This window comes from Passer domesticus, chromosome 2, assembly GCF_036417665.1.
Source record: "Passer domesticus isolate bPasDom1 chromosome 2, bPasDom1.hap1, whole genome shotgun sequence".
Lineage (NCBI taxonomy): Eukaryota > Metazoa > Chordata > Aves > Passeriformes > Passeridae > Passer > Passer domesticus.
The window spans coordinates 84,046,087-84,066,748 of NC_087475.1; the positions used below are offsets into that span (position 1 = coordinate 84,046,087).

General features: G+C 39.3%; 1 protein-coding gene across 8 annotated transcripts in view; it reads right to left on the reverse strand.

Moving 5' to 3' along the window:
* DLG2 (discs large MAGUK scaffold protein 2) overlaps positions 1-20,662 on the reverse strand; it is a 979,322-nt gene that overhangs the window by 820,907 nt on the left and 137,753 nt on the right. For 3 of the 8 annotated variants that reach the window (XM_064409619.1, XM_064409615.1, XM_064409616.1), the window contains exon 1: positions 4,432-4,905. In XM_064409619.1, coding sequence (XP_064265689.1) covers positions 4,432-4,461 — 30 coding nt within the window. In that variant the 5' untranslated portion in view covers positions 4,462-4,905. Of the gene's footprint in view, positions 1-4,431; positions 4,909-11,593; positions 11,693-20,662 lie in introns of those variants that run through there. The other 5 variants (XM_064409604.1, XM_064409605.1, XM_064409606.1 and 2 more) reach the window with 4 other exon arrangements.

Below are 20,662 nucleotides of genomic sequence, written 5' to 3' on the forward strand. Positions count from 1 at the left end.
GAAGAAAATAGGATAGACAGATGTTGCTGGCTCCTGGCAACCTTGTCATTCAAAATTGTACACATGCAACTTTAGGATGGGTTAACAACATAAACAAGCTTACTGCTTTTCTTCCCAGTACCAATACAAAATAGGGGGGGGGTTCCTTCTGTCTTTGCTTTAAATATGTGAATTAAATTCTTAGAAAAGGTGCTGGATGGGCAGCCATGAAAGGAGATTGGTAATTTTTCAGACTAGACTAATGCAGAATTTGTAAAAAAGCTAAAAAATGGGAAAAAAAAAGCCAAACTTCTTCATGAGTAGGATGAACCAAGCCTTTTATTAACACAAAACAAAACACAAAAAAACCCCAAACCAAAACAAACCACCAACAATTTTTTCCCATTTTCCAGTTGTGAATAATCACATTTTCAATTAATTGCTCCAGAAAGGTCAGTGACAATCGAATTAAATGTAAGACCTGTCTAGTGAGTAATCTGGTGTAAATCTCTGCTTACGTGGAAGCTAACAACAATAATCTCTAAAAAGAAGTAAAAGTTGCAGAATATTCAATATTTTGATGCCAGGAATTTATTTTTGTAGCTAAAAAGACAAGTTCAAGCTGAGTGTTCTCCCTGGTTCTGAAGGCAAATTCTCTGTTTTACATACGGAAAGACACAGCTCTGGGACACAGGAATCCTACTGCTGCAAGTGCTGAGAACTTGGATAAATTTGGATTATTTAAGTGGTGTCTCTTCTTTGTGTACATCTTCTCAAAACACAGAAGTATTCCGCTGTTAAAATCTGAGATCTTAAGCAAACCTCAAAATACAACTCCCAAACAAAGTAAGTGGCAACCATCACTGATAGTTCTTAGGGGCATTACCGATGTTAAGGATACTAAACCACTAGTCTAGATTGCCCAGGAAGTTTTAAAATCTCTGTCCTGAGACAAGATCTTTAGCTGGCCTTGCCATTGGCCTTCTGGGTTTTAAGCCTGCAGAGTTGCTGCCTCTGAGCTCTCCCTTCTAGAAACTAGAGCCAGAAAGCTTTTGGGGTTTATTCCCAGTGAAAGCTAATCATCTTTTCTATGGCACCTAATACCAAGAACTGGGGGTTCCAGGGGAGCAGCCCCTGTTCCAGTGAGGAGCATCAAGCCATTTATGTTCTTTTCCACTAGTGGCAGCTCCTGTTGTGTTCATGAGTCTGTAAAAGGCAGAAGGATGGAAGGAGAGCTGGTACCTACAGGAGAGGACAGCATGTTGCCTTTGACTGTTGGGAGGCACAGTGGGAATGTTCTTCCCTTTCAAAAACTCCTGGTGCTCCTGCTGGGATGGAGCTTCAACCTAAGCTTTAATTTATATTGAATTCTTTCTAATGATAAAATAATGCCACCAATTAACATGCTTTATGTGACAGTAAAGGAAAGATGGGAACATGATCAATTAAAATAAATCAGGACAACCATAAGAAGCTGTCCTTGACTGATACAGCATTTCTGTAGTCCAGTGTTCAGAAATGCATGGAAAAGCAAAGGAAATAAAAATAGGAAGAATTTGTACAAATTAATATCTTAAATCTGTCTTAAACATATTTTACACTTTGGCTGGAAAAACATCGGTAGGATTTAAGATTTGGCAAGGTATACCAGAAATTAATTTTATTAGATGCTATCTTTTACCACACAGAGTTCAAAGACAGATCTGTATATCCATTGAACATAATGTACAAGGGCACATTCACTCCACCACAACATCTATGTCATTTTCTATAATGTGAAAATACCAAAAATTCCAGACTAAATTTAATGACAAAGTGTTAAAAATATCAACTCTTTGAACAGTGTTCATCTTTTGCAGTTTAAAAAGTATTTATCTTTTACTCCCTTTTTATTACTTAAGATCTGAAGAATAAACCTGATGTATTTACTCCTTCTGACATCAACATCCACTTTTTCAAGACAAAGGATGGCAATTATCTGCATAAATCAAACAAATGGCTATTCAAATTTGGACAATTAACAGATCTGAGGTCAAAAATGACTACACTGTTGCTCTGTAGAATTCATGCTTATCAAAATGATTTTTTTAAAAAAGAAATTTTCTGAAAAAGGTCTGCTGTTATTATACTAGTGAAAACTGGCATAAACAGATAAGAAAATTTGGTGCTTTAAAGGAAGGAGAGTTACTCCAGTGAAAATAAAGCCATTAAGATCAGATTATGGACCAGTACAACACTAGTTCAGCTATTTAAATATGGCACAAAGTAAGATGAGCAAATCACTAACTTCTTTGGTTTCAAGCTGTTGCAATATGAAAGTGTTCTGAAACTAGACTTTTGCCATTATTCAGCTCAATTACATATGATATTATGTTATTTCCATATGCCTGCAAATAGAGAGCCGATTACAATTCACATTGTATCTCATTCCAACACCAACATTGGCAGCAAAGACCAAATATCTGGGTTGAATATTTGAGACTCACTCACATGCTTCATTTTTAGATCATTTGAAACACTCACTGTTAGATTCGAGACAGAAAAGCTGAAAGGAAAAATGTGTGTAGATGGACTTGGGAACCCTGCTCAAGGCAGCAGCAGTAGTGAGCTGGAAGTGAATCCATGTTTGTTATTTCCCAGAAGGCCCTGGGAAAATATTCAGTGGAAAACTTTCGGCACCAATTCATAAAATAAATAAGTGATGTCTCTTGACATATTTAAAAAAAGGTACTGGGGCATGTTCTTTTCCAATTACACCACCTTAAAACTTGACTTATTCCTCCTGTCCCCAAATACAATTTCTACGTACCTCCATCCCAAACTCTCTAGGCAAAGAATGGCTGCAACTGCAGGTCCCCACTTCACGACAAGACACCCAGAAGTAGAGCTAATCACAGCTCTTCTTTTCAACCCTTTGAACTGGAAAACAACACTTGGGCATGTAAAACTGGATGTTTATCATGATCCTGCATCTCAGCTTTGTTCAGCAGTGCTGCACCTCCATTGCTGAGTGCTTTTCAGTGGTATTGCATCAACAGGTACCCACAAGTGTTCCTGCTCTACTCCAGGGCTGACTGAGGATACAGTCTCAGATTCAGCACAGCTTGTGCGAGCCAGGAGGACCTGGAAAGAACAGGAAGTGAATGAGGCCACAGCCTCCTCCAATTTATCCTCCTTCTGTGGCCTCATTCACCTCTTGTTCTCTTCCCATATGGGTTTCTCCACCATCAAGATGGGAATGACAGCTGGCATCTGTTTCCATGGCTCCACTGTGCTCCCTGCTCTCTGCAGTGGCCACCCACTGCCCCTCTCTGCTGCCCATGGGTGCCCAGGGTATATCTTCCTGCCCTTCTCCATGTTACAGATGGGTGTCCCCAATCTTCACTGCTGTGACGCAAAAAATGACAGCAGCAATGACAGCAGTGCTAACCCCTGCTTTGCCTTATCATCTGTGCAGCCTTCAGGTGTTCTGGCTCCCCAGACATTTTGCAAGTCCTGTGGAAACTATGAAATTCATGAAAAGCAAGGCAGAACAGGGAGAACTGAACCCCAAAGCTGGACGTTCCCTGCTAACTGCTCCTTACAAACCCCACTACCACCACGTGCAAAGGCGCCTGCAAACATGCGCTGAGCTGCCTGCCCTGTAGCAACAGAAAGGGAGTTCCCTTATCATCACCCTGCCATTTAATATTAAGTTAGTTTGATAAGTTTGAAGATGTCTCAAGGAATCATTCAGCTTATCCCTACACCAGATCTTTAGGTTGGGAAGTGTCCCTAGCCCTGGTCCTTAGCCTGATGCCGCTGTTGTGGAAAAGAAGTTGTCTGTATTCATGTTTGGAAGAAATTATTTAGAAGGACTGTTTCCAAACAGTCCAGCTAGATCCAAAATCAGTATAAGAGTGATGAATTGGGACCTAGGCAATTTAATTTTTCAGGCCTAGAGAGGCAAAGTTATCTATGTTTTTTCCCAAAAAAAAACCCCACAATAAGCCACAAGAAACTTGCATCTCTCCAATCAGAAACACCATGACTATCTAAACTACATCTGATTGGCCTCCTTAAAATCCTAGGACCCATATAATGCCCCTTTCTTTATTATTCTTTAGTTTACAGAATAAACTGATAAGCTGAGAAAATATGTGCAGTATACCATGTATTCTGAAAGTGCTCTAGTTGCTAGAGTTATTAATAGACACAAGCATAGGCTAAGATAAAATATGAAATCCTTTTTGCATTTCTAGTAAAAAATAAGTAAAAAAATATCATTTAGGAAGTCATATAGAAACAAACTGCATAATCTACAGATAAAGAGAACAAAATGCTCGTGGAAGCAAAGCTTATTCATCACTTTATCTTGCAACCTGACACAGTACATGCTTAATATATTTAATTACAGGAACAGAAAAATAGCAGAGAAATATGTACATAGAACAGCAATGTTTCCAGTCCTACCTTGGTCGTGACAATGCACAGACAATCCATTCTGTAAATCTCCACAGGAGTGTATGTAAATCATAAAAATAAATCAGCAAGGGTGAGGAAAGGCTTTTGAATAGCATGAACAGAACCGGAGGCTTGAATCTGCACAGCCGGCTTTTCCAAGTGGGGCCCTCATAAGAAACTCGAGTCCTCCTCCACAATGCTAAAGGCAGTCATGATGCTCACAGGGATCAGTAAACCCACTAGAAATCGTCTCAAGCAAAACTTCCAGGTGGCTTATCAGGCTTGATTGCTGCATTGTTCAATCTGAGATCAAAATATGCTGCTGAATGGTATGCAGCCCTCTAAATGGGAAGATGAGAACCACAACAAGCACAAAAGAGCAAAAGCATCACATTTCAGCCCTAGCTCTGGTTTCACAATTCTGATCTGCTGTTTCAGTATACCCATAAGATTTCCCTTGCCAAGTCTCTCTCAGCCTCTCTCTCGCTCTCTCTCTCTCTCTCTCAATCTCTCTCCCTCCCGCTCTCTCCTTCCCTGTCTTTTTTTTCCTCCCCCCTTTCACTCGCTCTCTCCCTCCTCTTCCCTACTAACTCAGAGCAAGCACAAAACACACAACTATCGGGCCCATCTATCACAGTGCTGTCACTTCTCTGCCAAAACAACTGCTTTGGGTTGTAAGGGGTTTTATTAAGAGCATGATTGCTACAAACACACATTGCTGGAATTGCATGATTGAAACATGAAGGTGTGTGTGAGAACTCGTGCGTCACAGCTACAATTGCTCAGAATTACTGGGTCAGATTCGGATTTGGGAAGTGAATATAAATAACAGCTGGATAAGGCGAACTTTAGCTGTAGCAGAAAATAATCAGTCAGGGGAAGGAACCAGGATTTGCATATTTACACATGCACGTGGATCTGTCAGCACAACAGTGATATAATTATAGTTTACCACCCGTGGAAAAAACCCCTACATTACATACATTATTCAAAGCTTTGTAGGGGAACCTTTTTTTTTCCCACCTATGAAAAATACATCAAACTTTTCATTAAAAGAAAGGACCTTTAACAACAGAGCTTAAACACTCCTTAAATTTTCTCCCAAACTTTTCTTGCATCATTGACAGATTCAAAGACTTAATCTATTTATCTCATGTTCTCTATGTTCTGCTTGGAGTTTTACAGACTGTTTAAGCCCCCACAGCCCTACCTTTCTTGCAGTGATGCTGGTGCAGAGCTTGCCTTTCAGGTGTTTTACATGAATCATTCTGAGTTAGAAAGCTCGCTGTCAGCTCTTACGGGCTTCCCTCTCTTCCAGATTGAGGAAGAGAGAGAGAAAAAAGAGGGAGGGAGAGAGAAAGAGACTCAGAAGGGGAAAGATATGTAAAATGAAAGCTCTGGCCAAAGAGAGAGGAAAATCAATGCTCCTATTCACTGGAAAAAAAAATACAGCCAACTGGACTGTTGACAGCAACAAGAGGAAATGTCTAGACACCCATACATTACAATTCACCTTTTCAACATACTGGACAGCACAATCTCCCCTGGGTGCTTTGCTGAGGATCTCTCATTCTCACTCAGAGTTAAAATATGTTTTTAATAAAATAAGCATTTCCAAGAAAATAAAATATTATTTAAGAGTCATCTCTCTTCCATAAATTACTCAGGTTATAACCCTAATATTCCCGTGATTGTTGGAGCAGTGAGACGCACAGTAAATGACACATATTATTTTGCCAAAATGAGGTCACTGCTACCAAAGTTACAAAATCCATAGTGAATCAGATATGTGGTCAGAGAGCAATCAACCCTCCCCCAACTATTAAAGTCCTGGTGGATACAACATCTTAAAGAGAAATTCTCCAGAGCACTTAGAACTGTGTCTAAGGCTGAACTCACTCTGAGCAAACCCATGTGCACAAAACAAACTTGATTTGTGTTTACAGGCTGTGCTAGAACCTGCAGGTTTTCTCCCTACTCCCTACAGGTTTAGTCCAGTAGCCAATCAGACAAGGTTATTAAACTATAGATTACATGAAACAGGGAACTTCCAAACATCCTTGAAGTAAGAACAAATTCAATATCTCCTTAAGAGGAAATTAACCCATTAATATGGTGTAACGTAAGTCACCCTTGTGCTCTAAGCATTATTAGGTAAAAGTGTATTCAGTCAATTCTAAAATCAGCAGATATTTTAACACTTGGGTGTAAAGCACCCAACACTTTGTTCTCTTCTAATTGATAGATTCAAGCTTATCTAGTAAGGTGTGAAGTATTTCATACATATAATTACCTAATGACTTGGCTGCAAAATCTCATCTCTGACTTGAAACTGGCATATGGAGATGTATTTTGAAATTGGTCTCTAAGTACATGATCTGTAAATGCTTCTACTTGCAACTCTACTCTTGTGAGATGATCCCAGTGAATTCATGATTCTATTTAAAGTGTATTTGAAAAACAGAGGGTTTCAAACCTTTGGGGAGGCTTACATGAACGTGACTCACCCAGCTCCCTCAGTGTACCAAAAAGCTTCCTCCTGCACTCCTCCAATTTTTGACTGCCACCTCCTTCCATTGAATATGACAATGAGCATTTAACAGGGCAGGATTTGCACATAAGCTTAACACATAATTGAGCAGCTTGCTCCCTAAAATACTGCCACCTACTTTTTATCCCTTTAATCTCCCATAGCCCAAGACAGAAGGAAGACATGTTTTTGGGGATGCACACGCCAGCTTCAAACTTCCACAGGCTGATTTTGGTTCCCAGAGCTCCCAGTCATAGCTTCTAAAACACAGTGACTGGCAACAGATGACTATCAATGGGTCTCTATTGCTTCTTCAAAGATTCAGTCCCTCATGTCCATTAACAACCAATCCCAGATCCCAAAAACAGGCTGAGCTGCCTAATTTTGTTTGAACAACTAGATACTTTTTCCATTCATTTTTTCTCCCCAAGAATGAGATTTTCAAATCCATAGGACTGCTTTACCCTTCATTAGCAACAACTCCTTCTGCTCTAATTTCTGGAGGTCATATCACTGTTTAGTTCTATTTTTTCCTCTGTTCTTTCAGCCTTCTTCTTTTATGTACATATAATCCTGACTGAAATCTACTATAGAAAGGCTTGACCCAAAAACTAAAAAAAAATTAGGAGCACCCATCTGGGGTGAAAAGACATGGTTTATAGTTGCTCACAGTCAACTTAGATGGTAAAAAATAACCTCTATGATGAGCTCTGACTCTTGGGAATATAGGAAGAGTAACAACTATTTCCTACTGTGACACCAGTGGTTCTGTGGATCACCATGTGAAAATCATTTGCCCAGCTGACTGCTTCCTTCTCCTCTAAATTTACCAAGCTATCTCTTTTTAAGTCATACAAAAACCAGCAATATGAGGTGAGTGGGTGAAATGGGATGGTCTTTTAAGGCAGCCTACACTGGACAATTTAATGCTCTTTTCAGGCATTAAAGTCTTCATTGTATCCAGGTACTTCCACTTGGATAACCAAAGCAGGGTTAATTAGGCCACTATATTTAGAACCAGAGCCTGCAACATCTCGCTGCTTTCAATATTTGTAAAAACAAGCTTCTGTAAAAGCTAAACTCATTAGAAAATATTCTGATTTTTTTAATCTTTCATTATGCACCTTCTCAAACACTTAAATTCTTCTGAAACATAAATTTTATAAAGCAAAAACTGTGAAAAAGAATAGATTGCTAAAAAATTTTTAAAGCATAACTGGTTTATTTTCTTTTATTCAAAGAGTAGAAATTATGAAAAATATGAGCACTATGGCTCCAAGTTTTGTAGCAGACACAAAGAAAGGAGGCACCTAACCAGACTGCTAACATTGCATTAGTAATGTCAGCATCTTGAAAAATTTAGCCAGTGACTATTTAGAGGTCCATGCACCTACACAGAGAACACATGAACACACACATGCTCTTCTAAATATAGAGAAAGTTTTATTTACTCCTAATGTATCTTAAATTGTGTTCTATGGAGCCCACGTTGATGGTATTACATTGCCAGGTTATATTTTCTTTCTTCTTTTCAGGTTCTGTATTGCATTCAAACAAGCTACAAAAAATACTTTCCTGATTACCTCTGCTAAGAGAGCAATTGATGTAGTTGGAAAATTATGTCTTTACAGCCAGAATTCACTTATACCACTTGAACCCAGTTCCTGTGGATCCTAACTGGTTACTTAGTAGGTTAACACCAGGATTCAAGTGATCTGAGTAAGTATATGCTACAAGGGAAAATCTCATGAGACAATTTCTTTATGAAGGCTGCTTTGTGGTACACTGAAAAAAAAAAAAGAGAGAGAAACTACTAATCTTGTAGATCCTGGATATGTAGTTAAAAGCGGTATTACAGATGAAATGTCAGAATAAATCCTTCTTCATCCAGAAAGATAAGTTAATACAAATTTCAGAAAGCACGTTCTTTATACCTTAGTCACTCAGAATTTTAATGTAGTTCCCAGGCTGAATCAGAAGCCCAGGAGTCCTGGTGTTAATTTAAAGATCACCAAATTATCAATTCTTCCCCCTCCTAACTGCAGCAGCCCTAAGAGCTGCAGCTCTGCAACTGGCCTGAGGCCCAAGAGAGTCTCAGACAGAAGTTATAACACGAATCATTCTCTTCACCAGTGCATGGCAAATTTCACTGCTATTTAGCACAATCAATGTTGGAGTCCTGACCAATTTCTCCAGCTGGTAGTTTTTCCAATGAGAAGAAATAGACAATTCTCTTTCTTGTAGGGAAGCAGACCTTGCCTCTTAAAGCCTGAAGGTAGATGATAAAATGGGCACAGGGACAGGTGGATAGGCAGCTCCACTCCTCAACAAGGTCTGTGCGCCCAGGTGGCCACGGGCTCAACAGCCACAGTAAAAAAAAGTTTCTGCTAGACAGCTCTGCAGCGGATTCCCTCTCTTCTTACCCCAAGTACAATCCCACCTTACCACCCCTTTAAGTAGTACATGGGAGCTTGCACCACTTTAACCAAGCAACTGCCCCAGAAGAAAAACCAAACAAGCTACTTCTGAAACAGTGCAACCTCTCCAGCAGTCTCATTGCCACATACTCACCAGTTTGGGGTCCTATGAGAAGGCAGTATAGCAAGCTGGAAACACAATATGACCTGTAGGGTTGTAGGACATACACTTTCATTATCACTGAGTATAGGGCAGAGGTCCTTGGCCCATCCTACAGCTCTGAAGGTCTTTGTATAAGCTAGTCTTTCAAAAGCCCCACAACCTCCGTTAGTTTAAAACTCATGCTTTTTCTATCTATTATTTCCTATACAAATCCATAGTTGTTTTCTTGTTTGACAAATCCCTTACTCTGAAAGAAAAAGAAGTGTTTCGGTTACAAATGCTCTGCTGGCTTTATGCAAGCTGGGATGCTCTGCAACAGAATCACACAGTACTCAAGGGCAGTATGTCCACAAGTGGTTCTCAATTCTCAAGATAAATGGTGAACCAAGAGTTCATTTTCATTCTTGAGCATCCTGCCTGGGGAAGTAAATCTAACAACCAATTGATCATCAGCAACTGAAAAGCTCTGGCACATATGTTCAAACATGTAGCCACTCTGAAATGGCTAGGTGTCACTGTCATAGCAGCCACTAACACTCAAGCACACTCACTTGAAAAAGAAATCAGACAAAATGATGCTTTGAAGTGAACTGACACACTAAACCACAAGATCCTGGAAACAAAAACAAAACATCTGCTATCTAGTATCTCATGGTACTGAGAACTGGACAAAACACCACTCACAGCTCTGAATCTCTGAGTTTGGCAATGGATATGCCAATTTTCAGTTTCCTCTCAGGTACACTTTGTACATGAACAGCATGAAAATGTAGTACATAGAATTGCTTCTGGAGAAACATTCAGTCTGAGGTTTGCAGGGACTCTAAGTAGGAGGATGGTGCATTGTTCAGCTGGCCATTCATAACAGAAATCATGTGAAATGGAGATGAGATCAACCACATTCCATGATTCTCACAACATCCTTGTGGAGACAATATTTAGGGCATATATCAAACTTTTTATTCCTTGCTTTGGAGAAATAAAATCTTCCATAAATATAAAGACAAATTTCAATGAATATATATGTTCTTATATAGTATATATAAGAATATATCTATTTCAACTATCAAGCACCACCACACTACCATATGGTACAAAAGTTCTTCTGATTGGAAAATTGGGAACATAACAACCCAAGAAACTCAGAAAATCATGTCAGAAAATTAATAATATTTAGATTATTAAAATGTAATTAACAGATACATTGATCTAGAAGTGGAAATAAAGCACATGGAAAAGCTTTAGACAGGAGGAATAATCTGAAAGTTTCTACTGTTGGAAACAACTTTTGCTGAAGTCTACAAGGTACCACACAAGCACACCAGCTCAGTTAATGTCTCTTTTCATCATGTTTCCAGCTTGTTTACTTTAAAAGGAAACTTAATAAATTTCTTTCACTTCAAAAAGGAATAATACACAATGACACCAAGGCTCAAAGTCCACATAACAATATCTAAGCCCAAGGGAATTGCTCCAGCCAAGTTGTGAACCTATGAAAATAATGGAGATACTATAATGAAACACTTATGACTTCACTTGCATGCAGCAAGACAGGGAAGTGTAACACTGCCCCTTACCACAGCCATGAAGTAATTCTATTCAGCAGAGTTATATGATAGGTATCATTTGGCTGCCCATACAAAAATCATCACTTTCTGACATTCAAATTCTTCCATACTGACTCCAGACCAAAAAGAAAGTACAACACGCACTTAGACTGAAAACACCTGGAATAAAACCTACTAACTGCGCAACAACTTGGACTTCAAAAATAGACTGAAATGAAACCACCTTGAGATCAGCAAATCTGTAGAACTGTCACCAATATAAACAAGACTTTTACATAAAAATAAAAATTAAATCCTGCCTAGGTCAGCATAAAATACGCAGGGCTAGCAATATACCACAATAAGATGCAGCCAGAAGCCTCATGCAGCCATTAAGCAGAAATAAAATAAAATCCAGAAACTCAAATTCAGTATGTCCTACAGACTTCACCTCCAGCAAAACTTCATTAAACAAGGATTTCATTCCCCATCACAAAAAAAGAGTGGACAATACCTTTGTCTTCATGTCTACCACATAGTTTTCAAAAGTCGGGTTCTCTTTGTTGCATTCACCACGTTGGCCAGATCCTTCTGATTCATCGGAAGCTGCAGGCTAAAGAGCAGGGTGGAAAAAGACATAAATAAAGTAACTGAGATGTGTGCTTTAATTCAATTACATTTAAACATAAAGATTATCATGTACACACAAAAGGGTAGCCTGAATTCAGGTAAGTATCAGGTGGCTTACACAGTAGATTTTCACCTCAGTGTTTTTTCATGCAAAACTTTATGTGTTTAATCCTACAGGCACTCTCATGGATGTCTGTGAAAGTCTTAACAGGCTAAATCTGCAAGATGATGCTTATCATAGCCTCTGTGTGACTTCAGAAGGCATTCAAGGTGCTTTGCAGCTTTCGACAACAGAACATAAACATAAGGAAGGAAATCAGTGCCCTGGCAAAAAGACCTGCTGACTGTGATGGGGGTCTCATCTGGAGTACCTGCAGAAATTATACCTCCTTACAGCAACAAACAAATTATCTAGTTTGTTTTCTTATTTCTAAGTCATGACATTCTAAGTGAAACATTTTTTATAAGGTTTCATGCTTGACTAGTAACCATATGTGTAAATCTTTTAAATTCAAATGCATTTTTTTTGGTTACTTTTCTTTGATTTACACAGATTTTAATCTTACATTGCTTACACAAAACCCTCATAAAACACACAGGATTTCTTCAAATAGTATCTTTGGCAGAAGACACAGTAAATGGCTGTATTTGTTTTTTCAATTTTCCTGCTGGAAATCTAATATATTACTGTAGATTTTACATTTAGACAGTAAATATTACAAATGACATCTCTGTTTACAATGCTCTGCCCTGCAATAATGTGCTTGAAGAGTCAGCCTTTGAATGAAATGTGATGACTGCCTCTAACTTGGATCTCAAAAAAATTTTGAGCACTCTGCAAAAGCACAAACAGGAAAGCAGGGAGGATTCAAACAGAGTTTAGTGTCTTGTGTCTGTGGGTGCCAGGCATTGCAAACACCCTGAGTGATTTAGACCCATCCTGTTTTAGCCTGTGCAGGCATCCCGCAGGAGTGCAGTCAATTTTAACACAACAGGAAAGAAATTGTTAGCATTTTAAGTAGAGCAGCCTTTGCCAGCACAACTTAAAAACAACAAGCCAGTGCCACAGAAGCAGCCAAATCACACTCGCATGTGCAAATGTTCTCTCCTCTGATCCTTGGTTATTTATTTAGGGCTCTGTCCAGCAAAAGATTGAGTGCTGGCTCCAGTCCAGCCAACTACTTAGACACGTGCTTTTAGCTTCACTGGAACCAATGGATGAGCCTCGTGCTCCAGTAAAGACTGTGTTTAAAGGTTGGATCAGGCCCAGCAGCTCAGCATTACATGGGGCTAAGTACACAGGACTCCACAAGTCCTCTCTGAGGTTACACTATTCCCTTGGCTGGTATCTAGTCACCAAAGGGTGTTGCATATCTCCCATTTGTAATCTGGAAGGGAGTAAGGAATAAAAAGACAACAAGGCCAAAATTTTCAAGGACAGCAAGAAACTGAACCCAGATCTTGCCTCAGAGCCTACAGAAAATCCAAGCAACTCCTTAAATGTTTCTTTTAGGAAGAGAAAATTGGTTTCGCAAGGAGCTAAAAATTATGCATAAAATTTTCACTTCATCTTTGCTTTCTTTGAATACCTGACATAAATGTTTTTCATTGTTACTATTTACAGGCAACAGTATAAACTATTCAAATCAATACATTATTTATTTGCTCTAATCATCAAGACTTAAAGGATCCTGATGCTAAAAGAGCTCAGCTCCTGCAACTTCTCTAAATGGGTTTGACAAGCTTCTAGAGAAACTTCTATGGTAGCATTTATCAATTGAGTGCAGCTGCAAAACAGGATAAGAAACTTTGTTTACATTTTACATTTTTTTTCTTAAATTTTTCACCATTAGTTGGCTCCAATGTTTTGAAAGAACAAAAAGCAATGTCATAAGATGCTATGAAATGTTTCTATTGTTTTCCTTAGGGAAATGGGTCACAAATTCATTGTAAAGAGCAGAAAATCAAGGACATTAGGGGGGTTCAAACAGCCTAAGCAAGAGTAATTGTAATAAATCTGGAACATCTCTCTGTTCCAGTGTGTTAAGGTTCAATAATCATCAGCAAAATAATACATGGTTTCTCAACCTAAACAAAGCATATGTTAGCAATCTATCTGAACACCAAGAGATGTTTAATTCTGTTTTATGAAATATGTGGGACTCCATAATCCAAGAGATAGAAAGAATACTTGCTGTGCATTGTGACAGATTTATTAAAAACTAAGAATCTTGGATTCAAGTCTTTTCTTATTCTCAATTACATACAACTTCCCTTTGGAGGCCAACAAAAAGTCTGTTCTGCTTAAAATTATTTGTATACTTTACAGCCAAAAGCTGCCTGCCCATGCAAAGGAAGTGTTTCAGCAACACCTCATTATTCCTAAACCATGACCAGGAGATGCAGAACTGGCAGCCCCACCACGACACACTACAAATTCAGTGGACAACATGCACCATGCTCAGACATCCTTGCAGGAGGCTCTGAAAATAATGACTTCAAGCTTGAACTACAACTACTGCCAAAACTATAGACTTTTTATCACACCCCTACATCTAGAGGGCTGGTAGTTGGAACAACTCTATCTTACTCTTCACAGAAGAAAGCATGATCTTATTCTCTTCAAACTGGTCAGAGAAACAGAAGAGATTTCACAAGCAAATGTTGCAAGGGCAAGTCAAACCTTCACTTGGTAACCATGAGCCTTGCAGATCACACCTAAAGCAACCTTCTAATTTTATGCATAATTAACACTAATCTATTGTGATTATAATTAACAGATGCTATTTAGACCATAATCTCTTCAGCGTGTGTCTTTCATTGTGCAAACTCACACCATTATTGAAATATTTATTAATAAAACAGTAACCACATTACTTACCTTGCTAATTTTGTCTAATTTTAACAGTGCTCGATGAAGTTTTTCTGTGCTTATAACACATCTTGCAGGTAGCTTTTTAGGACATGCACAATTGACACAATAAACTGACAATAAAATTCTGCCTAATTAATTTTGTCAAAGTACGTAGATAAGAGTTATGAAAGACTAAGGCACCAGTTCCACTTTCAGCAGGCAGCAGGTTCCAGTTCATGTCTGAGCCAGCAACCAGAGAGAAGGAGCATCTGCCCTCACAGGCAATTATGGCATATGAGGTTTCTATGAGCTTCTATGATATAATAAGCCAAGCCATGATATAATGGTGGATGAATTCCCCAGTCTAGCATAAGAATTTACAGAATTTACAGAATTTATACCGGATATATCAATAGGAGTAACTTATAACCATCCCCAATAGCTACCGCATGTTTATTTCTTGGGGTGAAGCCCAAGACTGAGAATATAAGAAATATTTTTTTTAAAAACAGGAAACATAAGTGCAAACTTTATTCTGCTCTTCTACAGTCTAAGATATTGTTTCCAGGACTATGAATTTATTTACAGACATGGAATATTTTCTAGGGCATATGTGGCTAGAAAAGGCTGATCAGCTCTATAAAGGGCCCAGGAGGGTGGATGGAAGTGTGAGGAACTATAACCTACGAGCCCAAATAAGTGTGCAACTGCCTTAAGGCTCAGAGAGCTAATGCACCTTCCCCTACAGTCACTGGCTTGGGGAACACTCTCCTCTAAGCTTTTAGTGAGAGAAATTCAAAACAGAGGCTGCCCGAGATGTCTTTGGGCACTTTGGATCACCAGTCGGTAGCTCTGCTCCAGTGTCATGAGAGCCTGTCAATAAATGCCTCCTTGCCCCAAGTGATTTGCATGAGGAGAGGAAAGGAATAAAAAACTCCAGCAATTTGTTAACTTCTGGATGCTGATATCTGTCAGGAAATCGATCATCCTGGTAATCAAATGCACCCAGAAACATATAATGCTGAGAGATACTGCCTGTATTTAATTAACTTTTCTACAGCAAGCATATTTGAAAATCATTAGAACATCTAAAAAGCTACATTTCAACACAATATATGCTGGAATTATCCATTTTAGAGCACATTGATGTAAATTAATTCATTCAGCAGCTATGCTGGACTAGGAAGCAACCTGAGCTGAACTGAAATGCTCAGCAGGACACTGCTACTAGCAAAGAACAGAGTACACCTCTGTGCCAGGTACAGCCAACCTGCTCATGCTCTGCTCAAGCTGTGTGTGAACCAGAGCTGGAATCAAGTCAAATTCATCCTTTACAATGTGCCAACAACAGCACAAATGCCTTCTGTGCCTGTGATCTGTCCTCCAAGCTCTGCACCTTCCTGCCATACCTACACAGAGTTGATAGCTCTCCTAAATGTGCTGTCAGCATCACTGGACCACAGGAAAAAAAATAAATAAAAGAAAAAAAGAAAAAAAAAAGAAAAAGAAAAAAAATTATATCTTGGACAGGGTGTGGGCGACAAAGCATCATTGACGGCTTGATGAGTCCTTCCTGCAATACCATGCAGAGAAATAATCCTAGAGACCATAAAATGATGTGCTTTCCTAGTCCTATTTCCATGCCTCTTATATTCCTTATTACAGGAAGAAATGTCATTCAACAAATTTTTTTGACAGGATATGACTTTCATCAATACCACTGAAAACTCAGACAATTCCAGAGCAGGTCATGCTAGAAATTAAAATCAGAAATATAATCCCACAGAAGTCAAGCAGTTTAATTTGCCTCAGCTGGGCCTAAATTTCAATCCAGAAATAATATAGCAGAGCTTTCTTTTCTAATTCAGTATTCATTTCTAAGGCCCTATAGAAAGGCATAGTTCCATGTCAAATGATTTAGATGTCAGAAAGGATTTTATTTCCATTTCCATGTTAAGGTTTCTTGTTCCTTTTTTGATGACATCAAGGTTTGCTCCACATCACATTGCATTAGCTCAGACTTCGCAGCTGTCTTAAGTCAGGGTGATGTTGTAGAGCACTATGAGGTCTCATGGCTAAGCCCTGCAACAATGTCCTTCAGTTTCTTCTGCACCATTCTTTCCAATATGACCACTAAATGTGAATGAAGAAAAATACACATTTGAGTATGGATTGTACTGTACAAATCACATCACAAGTGTTTTATTTTAAGTTATTGTATTTGAAAGTGAGCATAAATATCACAATAATATTTAGTTTGCCCTGGGATTTTTATGATTTCACTTTAAATAATAGGGATTCAACCTTTCAGAAAATTTTATGACAGCCCTAAAGAGTGTTACAGCTCAGGAACAATTATCTGGCTATGGACTTGTGTCTCAGAAAGGTCAGGATCTGATTTAATGCTGCTCCACCCTCCTGAGAGAAAATCTTGCTCTCGGTGTGTTTCTGGATGTCAGAATGTCACTGGTGAACTTTGCATTTTCTCGTCCCCAGTACAGATTTGAGCATTCATCTAAAAGCTCTCATCCAAGCCATCAGTTACTGGAGTAGTCACTTTTGCTGGACTAATACAAAACCCACACTCAGACCTGATTTCTCTCTGTACTATCTGTATCACACAATTATCTAGCTGCACTGTGACTCTGATCTACAGCAAGACAACAGACTTTCCAGGCAGAGAATTCAGGCAGGGAGGATACACCAACTCATCCACCAGCTTTCCTCCTCCTGGACAGAGAGCTCAGATGAAGCTGGCAGGAGTCAGTTGGCCCCACAAACTCAAACCTGGTGACTGACTGACCATAAGACACACACAGGATTAATTTTGCTGATCCAGGCTCTGTCTCCAGCATCACATGTCACAGAATCATAGAATGGTTTGGTTGGAAGGGAACTTTAAAGGTTGTCTGTTCCAATGTCCCTGCCATGGCCAGAGAGACTTCCACTAGATCAGCTTGCTCAGAGTCCCATCCAGCCTGACCTTGAATGATTCCAGGAGTGGGTCATCCCCATTTCTCGGAACAATCTGTTCCAGGCTTTCACCACTCCCATTGTAAAAAAACCCTTATTTCTTATATATAAATCTAAATCTACTCTCCTTTAGTTTAAAACCATTACCTTTCGTCCTACCACTACATGCTCCACAAAAAAGTTTGTGCCCATCTTATAAGCTCCTTTTAGGTACAGAAAGATGCTCTAAGGTCTACCAGGAGCCTTCTCTTCTCCAGGTTGAAAATTCCAGCTCAGTCTGAATTCATAGGAGAGATGCTCCAGCCCCATCCTCTGGGGGCTGGAGCAGTCCACATCTTTCCCATATTGTGATCTGGATGCAGTATTCCAGGAGGGGTCTCAGGAGAGAGAAGTAAGGGGGCAGAAAAGAGAAGAGCTCATGCAGAGATTTATTTTCAAGCTGGGAGACAAATCAAGGCACTCATGTGTCAGCTTCCCCAGGCAGCAGAGAGTCACTAAGCTCACACAATGGTGGACTCTGCCATGTGTGATGATTTTTAGAGCCGGAAGGGAAGAGAGCAGGGCACTGTGCAGCCACCAGGGCCCCTGCAAACACAAGCCTTGAGAGGGTTGTTGCTCAAGTACAGTCTCCCCTGCTGACACCTGGCACACTGAATAGTGGTGGTTGGCATGATATCATGTGGCAAAGAGAAAACATGAGCAAAAAAAAATCACAAAGATGAACTCTGCTGCAAGGATGAAGAGATAAATAATTTACAGTTCAGATGCATGAAAATGACACTCAAAGAATAAGGCTGGACAGACTGGTTACAGTTTTCAGGCAAAGACACACCTACCGCTGTAGCTCTGTGCCAGGCAGTATCTGCCTGCAAGAAATGGAGACAATTAACTTATGTATTGCTGATGGGGTATTTTCCAAACATTCTTGGTAGCAGTGTTTTTAAACTCCATAGGGCAAATTTAGACACCTCTGAACATGAGAATGAATGAGATTAAAACATGAAACAAATAAATGCATTTTCCTGAGCTCACTGGGATCTGAGTCAGATCATTCTCCTCATTCTTTTACCTTTCAGCTATCAGCCTGCACTTTGCTGGGCATAAAGAAGATAAAACATGAAGAGTAATTTGGGATATTAAAGATCTATTTCTTTCAAATAATGCAGAAGCTATTACTGAACTCCTATGAAGGCTGGAGGAAAAGGACTAGAGAAATTAAAAGGCTGAACATAATTAATGAATGCTCATTTAGAATTCGCTATCATAAAATATCCTGGAAGCAAAATCTACAGCTGAAGAGGGCAGGCTGAATGCAGAAACAAGCTCTGGAAGCAGCTCCATGTGCACTGTATCAAACTGAGAAGAAAGAGAGGGAGCTGTGGTTGCTGGGAGATCCCTTCAAGCATGGGGTAATGACACCTGGCAAGAGGCTCTGCAAGCAGAAAGGTCACCTGCAGCAAGAGTGATGTGCTAAAGCACATGGTTTGATTCCAGTTATGCCCACCTGCACACATTCACACTGACATTTTATTCATTAGCTTCAGTGGACTCCCTCCACACTTTAGCTCATATTAGTGAAATCACAATCTTGCCGTGAAAATACAAGTAGACCACAGCTGGAAGCAAATACTTGGAAACAGAAAAAAAAAAAAAATCATTAATTGTAAGGGAAAACATGACTAATGATTTTAAATTAAATAATCTTTGCATGCTATTTTAATTAGAAAGGATAATGTTTATTTTACTTACACAGAAGTTCTGGATACATAAATTCCAACCTACATATTTCAGTTGCCATAACAACTTGATACATTTATTCTCTTGTGTCATTTTTTATTGCATCAGTGTAGATTTTTTTTTAAACAACCAGGAAAGAGAAAAAAAAAAAGCCAACTGCTTTGGTTGCTATAATAACACACTATTTTTTAATTGTGCTTTTCACTTTTAATTCTTCTCAAAATTAATATTATTTTTCTCCAAAAATATTCCTAGCACAGTGTGGAATATTCACTACCAATTTCAGGACTCAGTGTTAGGTCTGTCAAAAATCCCAAGGATATGTACAGCCCTTTGGCTCAACTACTACTCCAGTAGTCTCCCCTAGGATATATTGCTTGAGGTCAAGTTCTTAACAGAAGACCTACATAGTAAGTCTAAGTCCCCAGTTAGTACATTCTCCCCTGAAAACTAGAAATAAATTAAATTAACATCTTTCTTTTAGTTAAATGAACACCTTTCTTCAGAAAGGTGCACAATAGATTTGAGGCAGCAAACCTAACTGCAGAGATGCAAAACAGTTGAGCAAATCACTGCGGCATGCTCCAGGCCAGGAGGATCTTCCAGAGCAGTTTCCATATTTCATACACACTGATGCAGCACATGATGAGCTTAACTACACTTTTATCCTGGAACAGAACTGGTTCCTAAACTCTCAGGATGTCCAAGGAATTGGATCAAATCTTTTGAAGGTATGGTCAAGTGGCACTATGATGGAAGGAACAGAGAGAACGAGGACAGCCTTTGTCCTTCCCTCTGTGCAGTGTAGCAGAGCCTGCTGTTGCCCACTGACCTTTACCAACTCTGTAGCCCTGCAAATGGGCTCTTTCCAATTAAATTGCAATTACCTAACTGCTTATGTTGCATTTCTATCTGGGCCCCTGTAACAGCATAATGAGAGATACTGTATTAATTACTATCAATTATATTCAGGTGCAAGGTGAAGAACTGCTTAGTAACCATTGTTTCATACAGCTGGCATGGACTGACCTCAAATTAGAGATAATAGGACATTTATGAATGTAAGGTTAGAGTTTTTGATGGAGATGGACTTAGTGAAATGGTTCCTGTGGGCTACCTTGGCCTCTTGGTGTCTTCATTTATTCCTAACTATAATACCTCTGCTTTGGTCAGGAGAGCTAGAAAGGTTGCTTTCAAAGGGCTGTATCCCTCTCAGCTGTCAGGAGAACAAGAGTCTGTATGTGTATTACCACACAAAGCTTAGGACAAGATCCAGCCCTTGTTGCAGCCTTCCAGTGCATAGAGAGGCCACCACACAGCTGGAGAGGGACTTTTGACAAGGGCATGCAGTGATGGGACAAGGGGGAATTACTTTAAACTGAAAGAAGA